This window comes from Festucalex cinctus, chromosome 7 (genome assembly GCF_051991245.1).
Source record: "Festucalex cinctus isolate MCC-2025b chromosome 7, RoL_Fcin_1.0, whole genome shotgun sequence".
NCBI lineage: Eukaryota > Metazoa > Chordata > Actinopteri > Syngnathiformes > Syngnathidae > Festucalex > Festucalex cinctus.
This window is the reverse complement of record NC_135417.1, coordinates 15,052,417-15,065,884: the sequence shown is the minus strand read 5'-3', so window position 1 is coordinate 15,065,884 and position 13,468 is coordinate 15,052,417. Positions and strand designations below refer to the sequence as shown.

The following is a 13,468-nucleotide window of genomic DNA, read 5'->3' as shown; positions in this document are numbered from 1 at the left end:
CAAACAGTGTTGCAGGGTAACTTTTGGCCCGGTGATTGTGTGAACGCTAACTGAACCAGGATTGTATGTAGGATCCAAAATAGCTTTGTTCTGGACTACTGTACCGAAAGCAGAGCGTGACTTCAACCTTTTAGATTCCTCAATGCAACCAAAAGCTCCCAAGTGCTTTTCTGTCATGTTATACAAAGAGTCTACTCCACAAAAAGCAGCTCAAACAAGCCAGCAAGTGCATATCATTAGAGCGCTTTTCAAGATGAACACTCTTGATCATATATCACATCACCACATCAATGTGATAAGCGTTGGAACCAGGCCACGACTCCTTTGAGTTCATAGATTTCCACCAAGGTCAATGAGAGGTTCCTTTTTAGGAGATGAAAAGCACTCTGGATTTCACTCGGTCATCAGAAAACCACTTAACTGTGGACCTTCGCCCCGGCCAAACTCTTAACAAAAGTGGACCGGAAAATGGTGCTGCTCTGTATTTGTGTTTTTGAGTTAGCACTGATTTCCCAGTGATGGACAATGACAAAAGACTGACAATTCAATTTATTTGAAGATACATGGCCTGGGTATAAATGCTGAGCTTGTGCTAGCAGTTATTCCACGAGTATTCTTGTAGTTTGGTGACTCCACTGAGAGGTATTTTTTTTTATTGGTTTGCTTTACCACAGTTCTTAAATTTGGGATGAACTCCACCAGTTTTCTAAGCTATGTCTTCTCATTAGAGTGAAGCCTAACTGACTATGGGTGACAGGAAGGGTACACAGAATCATCGCCAGTCAATCGCAGGACAAATAAAGAAAAACAACCATTCAAACTCACATTTTAGAGCCTGGAATGAACCAAACATGCATGTTTTCGGAAAGGAAACCCACACAGGCAAAATCTGCACTTGTAAAGCCAATATTTCGACCCTGAACCTCATCACTTCCTAGATGTGAATGAAATCTTATAACCAAAACGTTTCCCCATGAAAAGCCAAATGCTGGGAAGTAATAGAGGAGATTTGGAGATATTGGCAATGTTGGAGTAGATGTGTCCTTGAGCTGCTCTGGTCCCTCACTCCCAGGCACTCATTTTGTCATCTAGTGCCAATTGGCCCTTTGTTCCTTGGGGAGGCAGATAGCTGGCCTGGGTGGGCGGACACTGTGGCAGGTAACTGGTCGTCCTGTTTCAGCAGCCCCAATCCAAGTGGCCTTAAGCACCGGGGTTGCCCCACTTTCCCTTCATCTGATCTTGTGCTGTATAGAATCATGGGAACCACCTGGCCCAACCGGGATGGCTAATTAGGGTTAGAACTCTCTGGTAGTTCCTTATAGAGGTCTCTGCGTTTGTGAGGTCCGCAGTAATTGGCTTCTTTCTTTGTCCCCTCCACTAAGTTTCATTACCCAACCAACCAACCAACCAACCAACCAACCAACCAACCAAACGTAATTTCGTAAAGTACGATCATGATCATCCTTATAGCTGCTCGGCCAATCGAAATACCTTGTAAACAGTTAAACCTGCACCACTTATTACGTTTTCAAACATTTACTGTTATAGAAAATTATAGCCACCAGACTGTTTGCACTAGTCTGTTGTGGGATTAAGTCCAAAAGATGGCAAACCCAGAGGCAAGGCAGGTGAGGTGTTAAACTAAACAATAGCGTCAACAGGTACTCGTGTGTTGTTGGACTCGCGTCGTTGCTCATCAACATGCGATGGCAGTAGTCGGGATTTGTCAGTCTAAGCATCAGCCCCCCCGCCCCCCCCCCCCCCCCCCAACCATGAGGGAGATTTTTTTTTTTCGAAAAGCTTTTCAGTCATGTAAATGTCAAAATATGTTATATGCCGTAAATCACCGTTAAATGTGTGCAAAGTCGCTTGCGGTCAAATGGACTCTCCTTAAGTTTTATGATTCTCCCAGCATGGCTCGTTTGCTATTCCTGCGCCGACCCTGGTGCTCTTTTTACGCACTCCTCATGCACTCCCGCCGGCCCCGCTCGGTCCGAGGGGATTAATTGATAGTGAAGAGATAATAAATCATCGCTCATTATGCGCTTGCTGCTGCTGCTTAACATCACACCAAACAGCTGGGGATTTTCCTGCCTTTATAATGTGATTTTCTTTTTTCTTTTTTTTCCCTCTCTCCTCGCCATCTTAAACATACGACAGCAGCAGGGTTAATCCCTCCTCATAGCCAGCGATTGGACATCAGTCATCAATGACAATTTTTTAACATTTTTTTTTTATGAATAATCTGGATTATTTTTCAGAAATTTTCTTTCTGATGCTGACATTTTATTTTATTTCATAAAGGATTTTTAGATGTTTCCCTTGTGCTACAAATAATAATAATAATAATAATAATAATAATAATAATAATAATAATATAATCACATCATCATTATTATTATTATTATTTTATTTTTTGTTTTTGCACCATTTAATTAAAGAATTCTTTTTTATTTTATTTTATTTTTTTAATTGTTCAGGTTTCTCCAACCATGCCCATGTAAACATTTTCACAAAAAGATACAGTTGGTCATGTTTTTTTTTTTATTATTTAAAACGTCATATAACCCATACAGCAAACTGTACAATTTGAATAATTCACAGTGTGTTAAAAAGAAAATACAGTATTTCAATAACTTCCCTTATCTTGATGCTATGTAGCTGAAAGTCCCAGTGTTTTACTTGCATGTTGGTAATTCTAATCTTCTCTTAACACATACAGTTACTAGTAAATTCTTTCACCCGTTATTTTGTATTTATTTTATTTGTACAAAACCCTTACAAAATCTATATTCATAGAAATTCTCAATGTCCACAAAGAAAACCCTGGTTGGCACCAACATGTTTTTTTCTTCTTCTCATTTTTTTTCTGACAAATGCTAGAAGCAGCACAACTCAAAAAGGAAAAGCATTGTGACTGTACCCACCCAGAAAACCCCCCTCCCCCAAAAAAAGAATAAAACAAAACAAAACTTCCCTCACATTTCGTACAGTTTCATGTAGAATGATGATATTATTATTGACACTCATTCAAACAGAAATGTAAATCAAATAAATGAGTGAATTACCTCTACCAAGAAATCTATTTAAGCAACAGTATCAAAGTGTGAAGCAGGGCTTTCCCCGAAACTATATTTTTTTTAAAACTGCAAAATTACAAAAACTACGGTAAAGGCAACATTTTATTACATTTCAGTTCGTAGGGTGAAAAACTAGAAGTGGTTTCAGACTCAGAACCACTGTTATTGTTTTGCTGACTTGAAATTTTAACAAGCTCTGGGATATTTTTTTGTTAAAACTAAGTTATTTTAGCAGCCAATTTATTTATTTACAATTGGGCTCACTCATATGTTCCTTGACTCACAAAAAACAAAAACATTTGAAGGTAATATTGCTAACTATTAAGTAACGATAACAAAAATGTAAATTCCTTGGTGGAGGTAATTATGCTGACAGTCTTTTGATCATCTGCATGAAAATCCATATGTAGTAAACCATAGACAAGCTCAAACCCGAGAAATATACTCTTCTCTCAGAGGGAAGCTCAATGTTTCCATCTTACATTTTTCCTTAGAAATATATCAAATAGTAGGGCCCGACCGATTAATAGACCAACCGATTAAATCGGCCGATATTAGCTTTTTAAAAATGGGCAAAAATCAGCCAAAATGATAATGCATTACAGCATAAGAAAAGGTAATGATGTTCAAATACTCACAGATAAATAAATAAATAAAGCACCAAAAAGAATTGGCCGATTTTTTATTTTTTTTTCTCCTCTGTTGAAAAGTTAAATAATAGGACAAAGTACTGTAAAACAGTTGAATGTTCTGCATGTAATTCACCTTAATTATTACATAATGTTATATAATGAATCGGCCGATTAATCGGATATCAGAATTTTACTCCTTCAAATATCGTAAATGGCATGAGCCTAGAAAAAAACTGTATTGGTCGGACCCAACCAAGTAACATAAAAAACAAAAGAAAAAAAACATTAACATTTTTTCCCACCTGACTGACGGCAAACCATAATATAACCATAATATTTGCTTTCAATAATAAATATGATTGAGGGCTCTGTGGATGTGGGACAAAGTGAGGAAGTAGGTTCAAGTGAGCGCTCTCTATTGAAATAAATAGCATCTATGACACTTTGACTGTGAGTTCCTTTATAACAATTATAAATTTTAGCAAAATACATTTGTCTCCTGCTCATCTTATCTACACACTCTACTTTGCAGAAGGGATCAGATAAACAATTATACAACGGGTCTCTAACTCGACCAATGCTAAAGTTTACACACTCATATAAGATAGATTTTTTTTTTTTTAAACATTTTTATTCTTATATTGACGTATTTTGCAAACCTCACAGAGGTTCGCGCACGTGTTGAGGCGATACTTGCCCATAGGTCCACTTGCACACGCGCCAGGACGTGATGATTGGAACTTTCTTGTTTGGTACGTATATGGCGTCGGCGGTTTAAGACGACATCCAGATACGAGGTTTCCAAAGTTACCAACCGTACTTAAGAATACGTATGTACGCTCAGTTAACTCATTTTCATTTGTTTTTTATATATGGCCTTGAAATGTTTATTTAATGACAATTATTTACTGTAATTATGAAATAACTTTGGCGCGTTCTGACTTGTGTACAAATTTCGAACTCCTCCGCAAATGAAGGACCCATTGCGGCCGACTCACCTCCTTTAGACACCAAACTACGTGACAGAGAATCAGCAACGCCTTAGCTAGTCGCTAACAAGTCGTGGACTTTTTTTTTTTTTTTTCCTCCTTCATCAACAATCAATTCTGCACGATCATTTAATTGATTTTGACACAAAGGCCTCTTAACACAATATTCCGACTTTTCTTCCCTTTCTGGAACGGACTGACAGATTTTCACCCGATCAAAAGTTTAGCTCAAAAAGTGAACGTGGAATATTAAACCGGATTTACACTGCATGATTCCATTTCTTCCCCGACCATCCAACTTCAGATCAGAATCAGGCCGCTTTCAAATGCATGGAAAATCTGATGTGTCCCAGTGTACCATTGACACGGAGATCGGTGATACATTGAAATACACGATCAGTAACGTATAAAAACCCGCATTTGCCCAAACAACACCTGTAAAAATGTAAAAATAAATAAAAACTGTGTAAATCAATTGAAAACTATCTCGTAAAGACAACTGTGAAAACATATATAATTAAATGTTAAATTTAATTAGCTCCATGACGTATCAAAAAACGTGTATCTCAAATAATCTTTCCCTATTGAAATGAATAGAAAAGCCATTCATCTGTTCAAGCATCCCCCAAAATAACAACAAAGAAGTCAACTAAAAGCAATTCCGCTTGTGGAGTTGGAGTGCAATTTGGGCATCTGCAAATTGTTTTGTATGTACTGTGAGTAGCAACGTATCAAGAGTTCCCAAAAATGATGATTGGAATGCCCACTTCAACCTAATGCTGAGTTCACACCAAAACCGAAAAGGCGATCTGAAACGCTTCCTTCGCGAGCGTTTCACCGCGTAGAGTTGTTTAGAACGATTGCCGCTCATACGTGTTTTCGAGGAGGCGTGTCCCTTGGTGAACAACGACCGTGGAGCACTTTAGCGAATCAACAAAAAGTTCCACTTCAACTTCTTTCCTGGGACTGAACAGCCGTGGCACTATTTTCTCCTTTTTTGAAGTACGTGATATCACTTTTGCTTTGTTAGTTGCAATCTGGCGGCCGGCAGTTGCGCTAAAAATAGCTTTTGGCATGGATGATACACTGCTGCTAACTCGGTACAGTTAAATAGCAACTAAATAGACTTACCAGCACTTGTATGCTACTTCCTTGCTCACCATTCTGTCCCGGCTGGCCGTGTTGTTGAGCTCGGGCTGACAATAGAGAGGACGCTGTGTGTGACGTAGCCCGTACTCGAAGCCGATTGGCTAGCGCGAGACGAAATGCGAAAAAAGTTCAATTTTTTTTAACTTTGGCGAATATGTGAACGTGCGGATTTTCGTCACGAATGTGCGGATTTTCACTGCTGCGCTCCGCGTCACAGCGCGCCAAACGCGTCCTCCGCGCCGCCCCACACACTTTCGTTCCGGTGCGCGTTTCGGTCCATTGACTACAATGCAAACGCGCCGCAGAAACGCCTTCCCCAGCTTTTGGTGTGAATGCAGCATAGGTCCAATGCACCAAGAATTTTGAAAATCGGAAAATGGGGGGCTTTTTGGAGAACCACCTAAAGAAATACAGATAAAACTGGTCAAATAAATACCTTCAAATTAAAGTAAAATGAATTATTTGTTAGCATTTTCCTCGAACCCACCTCCAATTGGCTGATAAGTTTCAATTCAAAATATCCACCAATTGCGCAGGCAGGTCAAAATTCTGAGACGTCACCAGGTCAAATGCCGACACTTGCTCTTAAAAACTCGACTTAACGAACGCAAATGTAAGTTTATTGGTGAAAAGAGCAGTAGAATACGTGTAGGTCACGCACTTAATTGATATTTTTGTGATTTAGTTTGTGCTGGAGGATTTTAGAAGAATTGGAAGTGCTCATTCCATTTTTTTTTTTGAAAACTCCGCAAAGATGGCAGCCCCTTGTCACGTTACTACAGTAAGTATAAATCATAATAGGGAAAGCTGTCACTTGATAAAAATCTGATAGAGGCATGAAATTGAAATTGTCTATTTCCACCTGCAGTGTAAATCCGAATGATCTATTTCTAGCCGTCAAAAGCTGCACGTTCACGATCCATTTGAATTAAACCCAAGTTTGCGCGCTGGTCGTCTGTTGAAAGGTCACATCTTTGGCAAGAAACTTTTTTTTTTTTTTTTTGAAGAGATAAACAGTCCACTCGTGTACAAAGTCATGTTCGCGTGAGGCCTACTTGGGCTTCAATCCCGTAACGACATCGCGACAAAGGCGGTGATTTAATTGCTTGCGTCGAAATGTCGTTATGAAATGACACAACCTCAAAATGTGGGCACAGGATGACTCGTCTTTCCATCTTGTGGTTCGGTACTCAACAGTCTGTTTGAGAAAACGTTACGACAACCATAATTGGTAGTACATCTGGTATTTATTGCCTTCTTTTTTTTTTTTTTTTTTCCCAGTCCAGTCTTTCAGCTGATTTGTTGCGTGTTGATTTGTGTTTTTGTGTCGCACACATAAACGTCGGACCGATGACTTCTTCTCCGAGGAACAGAACGAAAAGATACTTTCTTCAGGATGATGTCTTTTTTTGTTTTTGTTTGTTTGTTTGTTTTGTCGTATCCGTGATGTCATACCTGCGTGGCCGACGCCGCCATTTTGAGTTGTCCGTGTTTGGTCAGCGTCCCCATGTCGCTGTGGTTCATGGTGAACCGGAGGAGCCCGTCGATGCCGTTGTCTCTGGTCTCGGGCAGCGCCCCTGACACGTTGCTCAGGAGGCTCTTGCCCTGCGGGGAGCGCAGGGTCACGGGAACACGGGGGTCATCCCAGCGCTGCAGCTCAGGTTGTCCTTTCCGGGGAGACGGCGGTCGTTGTAGGCGTGCATGTTGATCACCGCATCCGTCTTGGCCGCCGCGGCTGGCGGCTGCGGCTTGTGTTTCAGCCGCCTCTCGCAGGTGAACGACAGTCTGATCTCGTCCACCATGGCGCTGCACAAAGACCTCTGGGCAAAAAGGGAGGAGGAGCGCGAGGGGGGAGACGAGCCGGGAGAGATGGGCAGAAGGGGGGGGAGGGACGGGCGGGTAAAGGCCTTAGCTTTAATTTGTTCTGACAGCACAGAGTGTCCACAAAATGCATTCAAATGTCACATTCATGTTGTGTGGAGCATGCATCTTGTGTGTGTGTGTGTCATGCATTTGGTAGGCATGTTGACCATGAACAGACCCACAAAAAAAGTCTCGAGAAGAACAAAAAGTCTGCCATTTTGATTCGGTTTCACAGTTGTCATTTCTAGGGATGTAACAATATCCAAACATCACGATACGATATTAGCACGATATGAAGGTCACGATACGATAATTATCACGATATTGTGGGGGCTTTGAAGATATTTAAAAAAGATCACAATATTGTAAAAAAGAGAGCTCATACTAAAAACAACAATATTGTGATTTTGTACATAACATCAATGCATATAAACCACCTACAATCTCTCATAACAATATAGAGGCACTTACTTGGTAATGCAAGCACACATTGATCGCTTCACAAGCAAATTAGGTTCCCTTTTATCTGACAATTAGCATGAAACATGAAATTTGGTCTATCATGACTAGACGTACAAAACAGTCTTAAGAACCAATGCCTGAAAAGATGGAGGGAATCTGCCATTTTGGTTTGCAGTTTTGGATATGTTATGGTTATATTTGGCCATTTAGCTTCAAAGAACTTGCCTTACAGATTTATATCCCATTCCTATCACATTTGAACTAATTATATGAGACAGACAGGTGACTAAATTACCAAGAATTTTTGCCATGGCTCGCTGAAATAAATAAATAAATAAATAAATAAATAAAAACAATGAACAAACTCGAGTCCCTTGAAATTCAGACCCTGAAGCCAATTTCAGTTTGCAACATGAAATTTGGTCAGCATGTTTATCACGAGTTGACCCACAAAAAGTCAAACGAAGCCCAGCTGGAAAAGACATAGAAAAGTCCATGTGTCCGAATTTTGAAATCCCAGCTGATCAATTTTTTAGGTCTACAGTGAACATGTGAGAAGTCGACTTGTGTTTGTTTGTGTCAGCATGCATGTCTTCGCAAGCTTGCATGTGGAGCATAAATATGTAGCATGCGGCTAATGCGTATAAAAAGTGCATAACGTTGGCAGCGTGTGTGCGTGTGCGAGTATGTGTCAAGTGACACCTCGAGTCATTAGCGCCGCTGTGAATGAGTTGTGTACTCGAGCATGCCACATACTTCGCTTAAGACTCAAATGAGCGCCTTAAAACAGGAAAGGGGTCATCTGCGGCATCTAGTAATGGATTAATTCTCTTTGCTCTAATTTGCATTCATGCCTATTAAAATAAGTAAATATTGTGGCCAAGCAGGAATTAGATTAGCCGGGGGCATGCAAATCCTTTTAGATCATGTTTGAACTAAATGCCGTGACGAGCGCGCCGCTGTTGGCGATGTGCGCTTCGCTATCGCAACAAACCTTTTGTAAAAAAAAAAAAAATGACGCGCTAATGAACTCGAGGAGGGCGAGTTTCACAGGGACACATACCTGCTCCCGCTCCGCCGTCTTCCTCAGTTTGTAGACAAACTCGCCGATGGCCACGAAGACCGACAGCACCAGGCCAGACGCCAGCACGATGAATATGCCGCCCAGGTTCTGGATTCCCATGGGGCCCGTCTCTCGACGCTCGTCGTCCAAGCAGCTGCTCCCGCTCCACCACTTCTCCTTTAGCATGTGTAGGCGACCGTCCTCCATGATGTTGAGGATGGCTATGGAGATTTTGTCCCTGTACGGCGAGCCTGGAAGGAAACACGCATAAGGCCGCTTTGACTTCTTTGCATGGCGCGCCAGATGGATGGCGCGATAATGAGCTCCGTACACATGCGGCGGCTAAAAAAAAGGTCTCATGCAGCTAAGTAACTGTCCATCGTTCTCAAAAGGGAAGGCTTTCATAAGATTCCACTTCAAATTCAGCGCTGTACAATAAAAAAAATTAAAAAAAAAAACATGTACAGGGGTTACTCGGTTTATGATGAGTTTCCTTCAGCTGCAAGTGCAGTGTTGCCATAGTTACCTTGAAAAAGTAACTTAGTTACCTAATTGATTACTTGATTTTAAAAGTAATTTAGTAATGTAACTGATTACTTGATTTTAACTCATTCACTCCCAGCCATTTTCGCAGAAGCACGCCCTTCGCTCCCGGCTGTTTTACTGGATTTTGACAGATTATGCAAGGCCCACAGAATATTGTGTTCTATTGCTATAAAAACATGGAACCTACAAAAAGAGAATTTCTTCTTTTATCTGTTTACGTTTTGCAGCAATTAGCATTATAGAATATAGCTAAGTTTCACCATTATTCACAAATCTGTTTAATAAAACTGTGGGGGAAACAGCTTGTTTCAATATGGTCCTGGTGGATCTCTTATACTCTGCTGCCACCTGCTGGCCGTTTTTGTAATAACTACCATTTCTTCAGCCGTTCTCTTCAGTTTAGAGGCTACATCAAAGCCTTCTGTATACCATCCATCCATTTTCTTAACTGCTTTTCCTCACTAGGGTCGCGGCGGTGCTGGAGCCTATCCCAGCTCACTTTGGGCAGTAGGTGGGGTACACTCTGAACTGGTTGCGAGCCTTCTGTATGCTCTAGCCTCATAAAAATAAACATAAAAATAAAAGTATAAATATGTTTTTGTAACACTGATAATATTTAAAATACAACATATTAATACGTCTTTGGGAGCAAATGAGTTAAAAGTCACTAACATTACAAATTTCTTTATTATTTTCTTAATAAAATTCTTTATTATTTACTTTATTAATTACTTTCAGCAGACACCGACAGAGATGGGCTATCCAGGTCCAGACAGTATACACCCTGACACAGTTTGTCTTTAGCCACAGGTGCTTCTACTCAAGATAGTTGACCTGCCGGTTGAGTAGAAGCACTTTCCTTCAAAGACATATGGCGCCAATAAAATCAGATTCATCCACATCTTGATATGGAATGATTTGATTCAGTTTGATTCGATGCACTCGCTTCTTGTAAATCAAAACTGATTTTCCGATTTTTTTTTTTTCCCCCCAACCACTAGTAACATGATTGCAAGTTGAGACAAACATAAACTGGAGATTCCAACCATTCCTAAACCTTTTTATTGCTGAAAACCGGTAACTGGACATACATGGTCGTCATCAAACAGCGACAATAACCTCTGATCATTTTCGGGTCTTACCGAGGGGAGTGCCGATTCCGTAGCCTTTGCTGTCGATGAGGCCCCCCACCTGCGTCAGGTTGCAGTTGTGTTTGGTGATGTAATCGATAGTGGTGGACTCCATGATGAGGGCGTAGTCGGACTTGAGCACCCGCTGGATGCCGTCTTCAATGGACTTGACCAGCGACGTGCTCGGTTTGCTGCTCATGAAGGCCCACATCTTCTCAAAAGTGGAAACCTTTGATTTCTAGTAGGAGCAGAAATGACAACAACCAAGTGAGAAGACCTGACGTAGAAAATGACTGTACCACTAAGTGTAAAGAAAAATCCAAAACTTATATAATCCTGTTCCCTTAGGTAAAGATTGTATTGAGCATATTTACTGACCACCATCTTGTTCCTTATCCGTTAAAGCCACCAATGAACATGATTCTATTCGCTTTGTCACAGGATTATAGAACACATTGTACTGAAGCACCACACACATTTATCCTCATAAGTGCTACTCGAGCAAGAATAAGCAGCCACTCCATTAGTCTTGCATCCTGCCAGGCGGCCGTCCTGTAGTATTTCATGCCGTTTTATACCAGGGTCACATTTATGCCGTGTCTAATCCAGGATAATTGCCGTCTTAACGACTGAGAGCCATTTCAAATTGCCAGAGATGAGCGTTAAAAAGAGCCCTCCTGTTTGCTTAAAACGAGAATGTTGATATTTGGACGTAAAAGTGACACTTTGGAGATACGGCGAGCGATGCCAAGTGGCAGCTGAGGCGCAAAGTTTAATGAGTTTTTAATCGTACGTGTTCATTCGAGACGTTAGAAAGGCAAACTTGGCAGAGACGAAGCGAGTAATGTGACTCTGGCAATCATCCCTCAACGCTCGAAGAATGTTTGGCAATGAGAACTTTACAGACAGGTGACAAGGATTATGGCTTATTAAACCAACAGTGTTCTTGCTTACATACGGGACAATGATTCAGCAATAATTGGTGAGGATTTTTTAAAAATCCACTGGAAAATGCAACTGATGGACAAATGCTTGAGATGAAAAACAGTGATTTTTAAAGTTTGAGAACCACTGCCTCATAAGATTAAGAATAACATTACAAAAAAAAAAAAGATGTCGCTTTAAAATTGGCTTCCTAACAAACTAATAAAATGGAGTTTGGCTGTTTTTTCAACTTGGACAGACTTTATACAGGAACTTTGGCACGTGTTACTCAAGAGCAACATTGAAAGCCAAAGCTCGAAACAATAAAATAAAGTTATAAGACCCAGCAGGCAAAAAACAAACAAACTTTGGACAAAGAAGCATCTGCAAGTATCACAGCAGTTTAACAGGAATAAAACTCACCAATGTGACTTTTTCACCAGATGTTGATTGGAGTAATTAGCTCATAAAATTTCAATGAAGAGACAATTTTGCGGATGTAATCAAGTCTTTGTGTCAAGAATTGTCAAACTTTTTGGTCTTGGGCAGGGGTGTCAAACATACGGCCCGCGGGCCGGATCAGGCCCGCAAAGGGGTTCAATCCGGCCCGTGAGACGACTTTATAAAGTGAAAACAAAATTGTAATGTCGGACCAATTAATCAGCCAGCCGCAATCAAATATATAAATTTGTAATTTCACAAGCAGTCCTCATATGAGTACTGTAACTTGTACACGGAATCACCCTGTGAGTCATTATTTTACACACAACTTAAAGTTATGGTTTGTTTAAAAAAAGTTTGTTGTTTTTTGAATCGTAGACCAACATAAAAGTGTTAAATACGACACATTCAATTACTGGTAACACAAATACATATGACAAGGATTAACGTCCTTATAAATTCATTAACTGTGCCACACAATGCATTCTGGGAACTATATATTTGCAAAACAGGTAGATTTAACACGTGCGGAACTCATACAGGCAAAGTGTTGCCGCATTTCACTTGCTTTTGTGTTATTTTTTTAAACAATAGATTACAGTTAAGCTCCGTAATTTAGGGATGGCCCAAAAATAACAAAAATATGTGTATAATTGACGGCAATTGTTTTTAAGTTATATACTAGGGCTGCACAATATATCGAAAAAATATCGATATCGCTATATTGGCCCTTGCAATATGCATATCGCAAAGGCATGCAATAAGTTTTATATGAAATTTTATGCTTTTTATCTGAATTTGACCAGTCAGACGCTAACTAAAATGTGCATCGCCATTCAATAGTTGAAAATTATCAAGACATAATTACACTTAATTAACTAAGATTACATTAAGGTTGCTTATTTTGCCACATGAAAAATGTTTTTCTTTCATTAGGTAATAAAAATGTAATTTCTTTAGGTACATGTTAAATATCGCAATAATATCAATATCGCTATGTTCAGCAAGTATATCGCATATCGCATGTTTTTCCAATATCGTGCATCCCTATTATATACCATTATTTTACCGATTCGGCCCACTTAGTAATATATTTTCCTTCATGCGGCCCCTGAGCTAATATGAGTTTGACACCCCTGGTCTAGGGAGCTACTCAGAATTTATGATATTCATGTCAGAATTTAAGAAG

At 40.1% G+C, this 13,468-nt stretch overlaps 2 protein-coding genes across 3 annotated transcripts in view; one reads left to right on the top strand and one right to left on the bottom strand.

The window, feature by feature from the left end:
• The window catches only part of zc3h12aa (zinc finger CCCH-type containing 12Aa), a 315,343-nt gene that overhangs the window by 53,590 nt on the left and 248,285 nt on the right, over window positions 1-13,468 (top strand). The window lies entirely within an intron of this gene.
• Window positions 4,710-13,468, bottom strand: part of grik3 (glutamate ionotropic receptor kainate type subunit 3) — a 109,303-nt gene continuing 100,544 nt past the window's right edge. For both annotated transcript variants that reach the window (XM_077526147.1, XM_077526146.1), the window contains 3 exons: window positions 10,927-11,152; window positions 9,239-9,489; window positions 4,710-7,668 (listed from right to left, as the gene is read on the bottom strand). In XM_077526147.1, coding sequence (XP_077382273.1) covers window positions 7,300-7,668; window positions 9,239-9,489; window positions 10,927-11,152 — 846 coding nt within the window. In that variant the 3' untranslated portion in view covers window positions 4,710-7,299. The remainder of the gene's footprint in view (window positions 7,669-9,238; window positions 9,490-10,926; window positions 11,153-13,468) is intronic.